Source organism: Drosophila nasuta, chromosome 3 (assembly GCF_023558535.2).
Source record: "Drosophila nasuta strain 15112-1781.00 chromosome 3, ASM2355853v1, whole genome shotgun sequence".
Taxonomy (NCBI): Eukaryota; Metazoa; Arthropoda; class Insecta; order Diptera; family Drosophilidae; genus Drosophila; species Drosophila nasuta.
Window position 1 is genome coordinate 36532871 of NC_083457.1, and position 10119 is coordinate 36542989.

At 38.0% G+C, this 10119-nt stretch overlaps 1 protein-coding gene across 8 annotated transcripts; it reads left to right on the forward strand.

Moving 5' to 3' along the window:
- The first annotated feature begins 405 nt into the window (after positions 1 to 405).
- Positions 406 to 5618, forward strand: LOC132792985 (mitochondrial sodium/calcium exchanger protein-like). Of its 8 annotated transcripts, none has more exons than XM_060802537.1 (9): positions 406 to 566; positions 623 to 673; positions 749 to 843; positions 905 to 1224; positions 1286 to 1360; positions 1416 to 1924; positions 1979 to 2118; positions 2167 to 2401; positions 2460 to 2796. In XM_060802537.1, exons 1-6 carry the CDS (start codon positions 522 to 524, stop codon positions 1706 to 1708), a joined length of 879 nt encoding a protein of 292 aa, XP_060658520.1. In that variant the 5' UTR covers positions 406 to 521; the 3' UTR covers positions 1709 to 1924; positions 1979 to 2118; positions 2167 to 2401; positions 2460 to 2796. The 8 variants fall into 8 exon arrangements, with proteins under 8 accessions (XP_060658520.1, XP_060658518.1, XP_060658516.1 ...); XM_060802540.1 differs by having other exon boundaries at positions 410 to 566; positions 628 to 673; XM_060802541.1 differs by having other exon boundaries at positions 412 to 570.
- Positions 5619 to 10119: the final 4501 nt, after the last annotated feature.

The window sequence follows — 10119 nt, forward strand, 5'->3', positions numbered from 1 at the left end:
TTGTTTGGCAATGAATGTAATTGATGTTCACAGCTAGCAGGGCAACGCAAAGGGGATCGAGGGATGGGGACAGACATCAGCGGGTCCAGGGGCCCAAGTGAGAGCGTGCGAAACTTCAATCAATTTGATTTTATTGAACGTCGATAGAGCAACAAAAGGTGTTGACCTGGCATTTGTGGTTGCCATACAATAAAAAGAGATTCCACAATGGATAGAACGTTAACTCTAACTCATCTGCTACTGCTACTGGGTTTAAACCAAGCTCAGGTATCGCAATTAAGCCAAAACAAGAATGATGGTTGGAAGAGTGTCAATCGAATCGTTTAAAACTCATACTTTAAACGTAGACAAAGAAAACCATTTAATCAGCAAATAAGAATTTTTTAAAATATTTTAGTTTCACAACAGATATTTGCATTTGCTGTTAACAAGTCTCATTATTTGTTGAGATTCTTGTTACACAACAAAGACAACACATTATACAACACTACAGTTTCAATATTAAATTAACCACATAAAAAATGATAACAGAGCTGGACGATGAGTTTAAATACTTTGCAGCAAACGTAGGTAATATATAAGCAAATTCAAAGCTCTTCTCTAATCGTATTCATTGCCACAGCTTAGTTGCCTCAGTGTACTACATTTGCCATACGACACGCGTTGCATGATGGTAAGAAAGGCGCCAGATTGTCAGTCGATAGTCCAATATCTGAATTACTTTGATATTATGTCCTGTATACTCAAGATTGATACGCCGGCAGTAGAGATTTTAGTGATGTGTGCCTTCATATGTTGTGTGCTGATATACGTCCAGATCACGGCCATAATAGTTGGCACTTAGTAAGTGCAACAAACTGTATGAACAAATATGTTCTTCTACTAATTTAAATTCTCTTCTTAGTCTGACGCCAGTGATGAAAATACTCTCAGTGAAGATGCATATGAATGAGTATCTGGCGGGCATAACACTTCTGGCATTTGCCAATTCCTTTCCAGATATGATCTCCAATCTGTTGCCGATTCGTGCGCAGTCGGCTCTTTACACTAGAACCATTAGCAATTGCTTGGTTATTGTGCTGTTGTGTGGTGGCATGGTGTGTTTTCTGAAACCCTTTAAGATGGATGGCCATTCGACTGTGCGGGATCTGCTCTTCCTGCTGATGGCTGTAGAATTGATGAGTTATATAATCACAGACAGAGTAACGAATATCGAATGCATCTGTGAGGAGATAGATAACTTTAAGTTTTTAATTCATATTAGTTTTAAATAATTTTGTTGCAGTTATGCTCGTCGTATACATTATTTATCTGATTATACAGGTAACCGATCTCATACTGATGCGTCGCACTATTCGCAGTGAGTTGTCTAGTTGATTGAATAATAATAATACTCATCGCTTTGCTTATTTCAGAACTGCGCACTGAAATTACCGCCTTGAGGCAGCAGCCTATTTCACCGGCTCGAAACGAGAAATTACGCAACAAAATGGCAATCCTTATTGATCTAGAGAGTAATGAGGTAATGAGCATACGAAAACAGGACGCTCATTTTATGCTGCACAAGAGATCATCGAGACTATCATCATCATCGAATATATTTTCAACATCTGGTAGGAAATTCGAACGCGGCGACGTCGATTATGTATCGACACGAATTGTGCTACACAACAAAAACAATACAAAAAAATCAGTTTCTGTGGAATGAATTCTTTGAGAAATTCAATCCCATTTATGGCAAGAACTGGGGAATGCTTAATAGATGCGATCGCATTATTTTAATTGCCAGAGCACCGTTGGTCATCATCACAAGAATGATTGTACCCGAGGTGAATTACGAACTCTACAAACACGGTTGGAGTAAGCTTTTGAACTGCATGCAGATTGTAACCACGCCCTTTTTTTGTCATCACTGCAGTTACCTGTGAGTATTGCCGATATATAATTTTATATACTTTTTCATTATTATCAATCGCAGCTAACTTTTCCAAGCTCTATTTGACTTGGCGCCTCAGCTTTAACATGCGTTTCGCTTGTTACTCCATGATTGTAACAGTGCCTGCGGCTGTGTTTATTTTCTTCGATACTCGCACGGATATTCCACCGCCCTATCATTTTGTGAGTCATACAGAAATCTTTGAATATATTTAATTTTCCTCTTCCTAGATTTACATCTGCTTGAATGCAGCCAGCTCATTTGTCATTGTCTTTGTGTGCTCCGCAGAGATCGAAGTGCTGACCACAATTGTGGGCGTTGTTTTTGATTTGAGCGGCAATTTAATGGACATTACTTTTGGTGCCCTGATCAATGCCATACTCGATATGCTGGCCATCTATACGATGACCATGGCGGGCTATGAAAAAATGGCATTCGCTGCCATCTTTGCAGGTCCATTTTTCAGTAAGTCAAATACCATATTCAATTGCAATTAATTGTTATATTGCTAAGCACTTTCTAGGCATTATTGTTGGCATGGGCGTACCATTGTATTTTAATAAGAAAGCACATCAGCCGGGCTCGGCACATTTCTTGTATGGTGAGCTAGGTGACAACTGTTACATCTTCATGATGATCACGGTGTACTCTACATTGATGTGGACTTTGACATTGAATTTCTATAGTCGGCGTTCGGTTGGCATCTATTGTTGGGTCTTACTTTTCATATTTCTGCTTTACGCTTTTAGCATCGAGGCAAAACTTATTCACGGATTTGGCAAGGATCCTTATTTCCCACCTCGATAATTTTGTACGTACAAAAAGTGAATAATCTGATAGGAATTAATAATACAAGAATTATATAACTAACTTCTCTTGTTTTTGGATGTTATTGCTCTTGTTGTTGTCTCCTTGAGCATAAAAATGCCAACAAATTTGTCTAAATTAATATGCAATTAATGGCGCCACTTGCTGCTTGCCACGCCCGGCCAGCATCGCCCACTTGGCACTCTTACCAAGCGAAACACGCGGCGTATGCGCAACGCGCTTTTTAATTTATGCACTTTTCTGTTTTAATTTATGTGTGAAGCAAATGAAGCACCCGCCCCCACCTTCATTCCACATTTAGCCCCTTTGTAGCTTCAGTTGTTGTTGCCGTTGTTGTTGGTGCTGTTGTTGTCGTTGTGTAGCTCTAATTTTATGAATTATTGCTGATTAATTAGATTGTTAGGCGAGGCAGCGATGCCCGAGGAGTGTCCATAATGTATTCAATATATTCACAGTCTTCTTTTTATGCATCAACCAAGAGAGACAGAGAGCAGGAATGAAAGGGAGCGAGATAGATGTGGTCTCTGGTCAGCCTCAGTGGAACACGTAGCGGAAATTGTGTGCGGCGTGAATAACGGAAATTAATAAGAAAATAAATCACATGCCTGCCGTTTTTTACTTCTCTACTTTGCTTGCCAGTTTCTCCAGCATTTCCCCCTTTCCCTTCTCTTTTATATATATATATATATATTGCCCGACTTGACTTTCTGTCAAAGGCAAAGGCGAAAGCCAAAGGCAAGAAGAGAGCGAAGGGAACAAGTAAAATCGCAGGCACAGTCGCAGGCGCTGCGGAAGGAAGTGTCTAAAGTGTTGCGGTTGATTTACGGCAATTTCTTTATTTTTTTTCTTTTTTGGACTCGGAAGTGTTTTCGGAAGCTTCCGGATGTCCGAGCTGACTGAAAACGGGTGCAAGGACCAAGCGAAATAAAGCAAAGAGGAGAAAGGGGAGAGTTTTTCACTTAGTTGGTGTCATAAAATAGACGAACGGGTTGATTTTAAATAATTGCTTTTCATAATTGTATTATGCGTTATTAATTAGATTCCTCAGTTTGATAAACACAATTTCCGCTTGTGTTAAAAAACTTGCTATATCAAGCAGTATTAAAAGCAGTTTGATGCTGTATGAATACGAACTGCTTGCAAGCAGTATTAAGCAGCCTTTGCCTGTGGCTCTTTATTGTTACTTCCTTTAAATGAACCCAAGTCCACAATTACACTTGGATCAAATTTAATTAAGTTTCTCATTTGCAACTTTGCCGTATTTTTATTCATTTTCTCAGTCTCGAGTCTCTGAGTCTCTGGGAAACATAAAAACCATTTAAAAACAGATATGATAGCATTACAAATAACACATCTCATGGACTCTCTGGCCATAAGCCCTTTTCAGCTCTCATCGTTCAATCTGCTTCAACCTGCTGTTGCTGATGATGATAAAAATCTGTTTGTTGTTATTGCTTGTTCGTCTGTCTGTCAGTTTGTGGTTTGCCTGTTGCCCAGGCTTACGATATATACTATATAGTTATGTGCGTATCTCGTATCCTCTCATCATGTACATAAGGTATTTTGTTAAATATTTACAAGCATCAGCAAGTAGTTTCGGGCTTAAAAAAGATCCAAACAATAGCAATAACAAAAATGCATACTTATGTTTACAGTGCCTGAGCTTTAGACTCAGGTTCAGAATATATTTTCATTTTTGTTGTTTTCTCTGTTTTTTTTTTGCGTTCAATTTGCCGCCACTGTGGTTTTAACCACTTGTAATTGCTTTACTCTTGAAATTCAGTGGTAAAAGGCAAAAATCCAGTAATAACCATGGAAAATAAGTAAAGAGATGAGTGAGGGCGCCGCCGAGTGACTGCAGAATTGATTAATTGCGATGAAAAATGTTGAAAATGTTTTAATTGTTCTGCCAGCTGGTTGTCAAAGGCATCTCCTCTATATACATTTTAAAACGAGGATATTTTTAAAACATTTAAATTTAATTGAAGTGATTAAGAGTCGAGAGAAACTATTTATTTAATATAAACGAAAGTTTATCGATGCTAAAAGTTATGTAACAATAATGTAATGCATTCTTTTAATGCCTATTAATACGATATTGAAGCTTCAAATAAATAAAGCTGCCACTTCAGTTATTCACATATTATTCAGTCGTACTCGTATCAAAGGCCGCCATTCGTTACATTCCGAAGATTAATTATACGTTTAAGTGCACATTTCGACAAGTGTCATGTGGTTTTGAACAATTAGAACGATAACCTCAGCACTTGACATATTCAAAAATGTTCTGAAATCCGTTAGCATTACGCCAATTGAGCATTTTGCAGCTCACTTTGTGAACCACAAACAGCGCGCTGCTGTCATTTATTATAATTTCGAGTCGTATTCACATCTCGTATTCGCATTCACATTCCCATTCACATTCACACATTTCGCACTCACACTGCAACAATTACTGACATTTTTGGGGTACCCTTTTTTTTGGGGGGTGGCATTGTGAGTCTTTGGGAAATTGTTTCGGTTTCTGGTTTTCGCTTTTCGTTTTTGAAAAGAGCCGCACATAAAATCGAAATGCCATTTATTGGAACAGTCGCTGTAATATCGCATAAAACGAGTAATAATAATTTGTCAAATGCGATTTTTGTCTGTTGTCGACGTTTATGTAATGAGTTTTATTTCTCTCTCTTCTTGACTCCTGACTCCTCTTGCACCACTTTCTCTCTTTAGCAATCTGTCCAAATAAATTCTGATGATGATAAACAGAATGGTGATGACGATGACGATGATGCTGATGATGACGATCAGAATAATTGCGTGTGCGGTTAATGTGATTTTTCAATTGATTTCTCATGTGCGAGGCCAATGAAATTGAGTTATAAATGACCAGTAAATGTGTGTTGATTTTTATTGGGCCTGCCAATTGTTTATAGCGCCAACAGATTGCGTTCGAAATTCGCCATTGTTCATGCAAAGCAATCAAACCCGCACTTTAATACCCTAACAGGCGAAAGCGCATTGATATCAATGCAATGCACTAAAAATGATTTATTCTCGAATGGTTTGATGCTTAATAATGAGAGGATTTCATGGTGGACGTCTGAAATATGAAATATTTGATTTCATTTCTTCTTAATACTAAATTTATTTTCAATTAATTTCAAGGCAAAAATATAAGAATGCACCTGCAATTCAGCCAACTTATTTGCTATGCACTAAAATTAATTCTTAATATATGCAAGATTTAAAATTTGTATGTTTACATGTTGTTGTATGTAAAATGTTTTTTTATACTTTTAAGCTGTTCATGTATTTTTACTTTTGGTGCAAATTCCTTTTCTTTTTGGGCAGCTTAACAAATTTGTAACTCTAAGGCATTAGGCAAAAATTCAAATCATCTCGCATTTGCGAAAATTCTCAGACTAATTCCAGCTCACACACGGGTTCGTCTGCATACCCTTAAATGTCAGACCACAAAATCCGCACTTAAAAATTCATTTCTGATGTTTTCATTTCCAACAAATTTAGCCAGGAGTCCGACGACAAGAGGTGAGAGAGAGAGGAAGTGAAAGGGAGTCGGAAGTGCGTACTCGGATTGCACTCGGTTAGCGTAAATCATAAAGAAAAACTCTCGTAAAAGTAATAATGCGATTAAGTCTGCTTAAGCGACCCAAAAGCGTACTTAACAAACTGAGCCTTAGATGGATGCCAGCCAGCCAGCCAGCCAGCAACGGATAGATACGAGACGTCGACACGAGTATGAGATGATGATGCTTCAGAATTGAGGAGTATTGAGTAAACTTTTGATACAAACAACAAGGGGGCAGCACAGTCAAAGTTGAGGCGTTGCAAAAGCCGAAGAGAAGCGCGCGATAAAGATGTTGGCGTTAAGGACAAATGAAAGATTAAAAGTCAAAATGATTAATTATTGTTGCTGCTGCTGTTTACTCGTAGTCGCTGCCGACTGAAAAGTTAAATAATGACCAAGGGCGAAGCAGCAACTGCAGTTTAATCAGGCCGCGAGTTGAGCTTCTGCTTCAGCTTCAGCTTCTGCTTCTGTTTCGTCTTTGGCTGCTGGCAAAAGTTTCGTTGCTTTTACTTGGAAACTGCAATTTGCTGGCGACGCTTTTCAAGTGGTGGGAAAACTTACAAACATGACGGCCAGGCCATCGAAATTGATTTCCTACCATGCTGCCGGGCATGTGAGCAAGAGGTCCTGCATGTCCTGTACGTGCAATTCTGCGGCTTTCTTAACAATAAATTAATTTTGAAAACTAATATGAGGCCACCACAAAACTTGCAGTGTGCTTTGCCCCATAATTGCAGTCGAGTTCCTTCAAAACTTTCGACTGACAATTTCTTTAGTTTTTCGGTATTTAAGCCGATTTTCGTCTAAACCAAACCACTGAGAGTCCGCGGCATTTGCATGCACAAATAGTGAAGAAATGAGCAAAAGATTTCTAGCCAGAGAGTGAGAAACGGAGTGAAGTAAAGAGAGTCGCGCGCTAAGTAGCTTACAATTATTTATTTATGTTCGTCCAGGCTTTTTGTGCTTGCCAAACTGCTTTTGACAGTTGTTGCGGCTTAGCGACCATGAAATGAACACCAAACAGCAGCTTAAACCGAGTGCCTGCTAAAAAACATAGACAACACCAGACCAGGACGAGTCGAAGTCGCTCCTTTTGTTCTGCTGGCCTAAGACAAGTTTTTGCATAATTTGCTAAACGGATTGCGATCTCAGATTTATATAGTAAATTGTGGTTAAGCAGCAAACGAAATAGCTGGTGCTACTTAAATCTTATTTTGCATAGACTCAGCTTTAATCTTTCTTAACCAAATTTAAAGCAGATTGAGGAAAGAAGCGGAAAAATGAAGGCAATTAAAATCATGTCTGTGAAATAAGGAATTTTTAAGAATTTGAAATTTTAGTGCAAACTCTTTTTAAAATTTTGAAGAACATTAATGGCTTTATTTATTCAATTTACCACAAGTCAAAACAAACGAGTAACAAAGCAAATTTAATTCTTTTCAGTAAAGTAAACATTTCTTCAAATTTTTTATATCATTCAATCTTGTTACTTCCTTTATAACATAATTTACTTTGATGCAAAGATACAAATTTGATCATTTATTTGACTTTTAACAAGACATCAATAAAATAATTGAAGAAATAATGCAGCAAATTAAATTAATTTCAGTAAAATATAGAATTTAAAAAAATAATTTTAAATATTTATAGTGTAAATTCTTTTCAAAATTTAATACAACGTTACTAATTTCTTTATTTATTTGATTTTCAGTAAGACAACAAATAAATAATTGGCTCAATTTGATGAAAATATTTTGTAAAGTGCAACAACAATTAAACACAGTTTACAATTGGTTTACAACACAAAAATAATTGTGCCAATGCATTGAATTTAATTATAACAATATAATAAATTCGACTTGCAAAATATCAATAGCTACACTCACGAAATTTGCCAGCCGATTGACTTTGCAGTTCAAAAGTAGTTTAAATTCCATTATTCTGTTGTTAACAACGCTGGACAACAAATTTTATAAGTCGACAGCCTTCAATCGAGTCAGAGTCTTGTGTTTTCTCTGCTGTCTGCTGAACGGAATGCAGTCTTAAGAAGTTGCGACAACGTCTTTTCAATGATTTACTTAAAATGCCATTAGACTTGTAGTCGAGTTGCAAAAACACTTGACACTCTCAGCTGGATGACTGAATGGTGCCACTTGGCGTTGTTGCCACCCGCTGTGTTCACTCCTTCCCCTTCCCTTCCTTCCACCTCCCTCCCCCCTTTTGGCTTCGTCTGTCGACCCTCGACTGTCGCATAAATACATGTTTTATTCATCAGCTGCAGTTGGCTGCATTTGCCATTGCTGCGGAAGTTAGTTTATGCCAAGTCGCAAAATTTTTGCAGCCAGTGTTCGAATCGTCAAACTGTGCCACGCCCCCTAAAGTTAGTGAATTAAATCAAATTCACGCTTCAATTGAACTGACTGCAAAAGATGTTACACTTTAGTGCTAACAACATTGTGCTCGAGTGCTTTAATTGAAAGTCCAACTTGGCCAAAGAAACTTTATGGCCAGCTTATAATTCTGTTACCAATTTCATATCAGCTCAGCTTTGCTTTCCCTCTCCTTGACCCTATCCCTGTCCACTCCATGCTCATCGAGTAGTCGTCAGTTATTAGATATCGCTTCAGCTTCATGGGGCACTTGTGAAATGCAATAAACACTTCATGCATGTCATTCAAATAAACTAAAAAAAAAAGGGATAAAAATAAATAAAAAAAAGTGATGTGAGAACAGCCAACGAGTTGGCCACAACTGATGTAAACTGGTCTGTGTGGCAGGCAGGCAGAATGACACCCTCTCTCCTCCATCTCTCTCCCTCTCTCTATCGTGCACTCTCCCAACTCTCTCAGTCAGTGCAAACAGCAATAGCAGACCAGGCGAAAAACCCAACAAACTTCCCACAAGGTCCATGTCGTTTGGTAGCTTGGAGTGGCCCTGCGGTGATTTGAACGCCAAACACAGTTTGCCATATAATTGCAATTGCCACTGCGATGAGCTCATGTTGAGCTTGTCATGTGCAGCCAACATAGGGGTTGCTAAGGGGGGGGAGCAAACGAAAGAGGGGCGGCTGAACTGCAGTCGTAAATGGGCGTGACAAATACTGGGCCAAATGGGCAGCGTCTGTTTAGAAATGTGTTAACACTAACAAAAAACAAATAGAGAAAATAAAAAGAAAAATTGTTGCCATGCCGGAAGCTGACACAGGATGTGACCACTATGACAAGGCTCACAAATCCCTTAATCACATAGTCTATTTCAATGCAATTGTTGTCGGCACGTTGTTATTATTAATAATAATGCGCTGACGAGTACAGCGCAAACACAAATTGTTTGTGAGGCTGTAGGGTTTTTTATTTTAAAGTTAGTTTAAGGCGAAGGCTTGTTTGATGGATGATACTTTAAGTAAGAAAAAACCATGATAAAGTTTTATATTATTTTGTATCTATTAAAATGCACTGTTTTTTTTACCTACGAAGTTATTTTCCTTTGAAATTACTTCACAAAATTAATGGTTTCACTTAATTGACCTAAATAAGACGAAATATATTTTGCATATAATGTTTTAGTAAATTGAGATCTATTTGGTACACGCTATCAAAGTAATTCAATAGACTATACAGAGAGTAAATTTCATCGTTCAATTTGAAGCGCTGTTAGCGCCATCTATCGTTCGTGGCTTAATGCAGCTTGCGCTTGGATGTGGTGCAAATTATTTATACTCGTACAGCGCGGACAGTTATACTGGTAATAATCATAGTTACAATGTGTT

Bases quoted from the DNA above. Each gene is read 5' to 3' on its own strand.
- LOC132792985 (XM_060802535.1), top strand. From the start codon at position 522: ATGATAACAGAGCTGGACGATGAGTTTAAATACTTTGCAGCAAAC. The intron at 844-904 runs GTAAGTGCAACA...TTCTCTTCTTAG, and splicing joins GCCATAATAGTTGGCACTTA to TCTGACGCCAGTGATGAAAA. The intron at 1,361-1,415 runs GTGAGTTGTCTA...TGCTTATTTCAG, and splicing joins GATGCGTCGCACTATTCGCA to AACTGCGCACTGAAATTACC.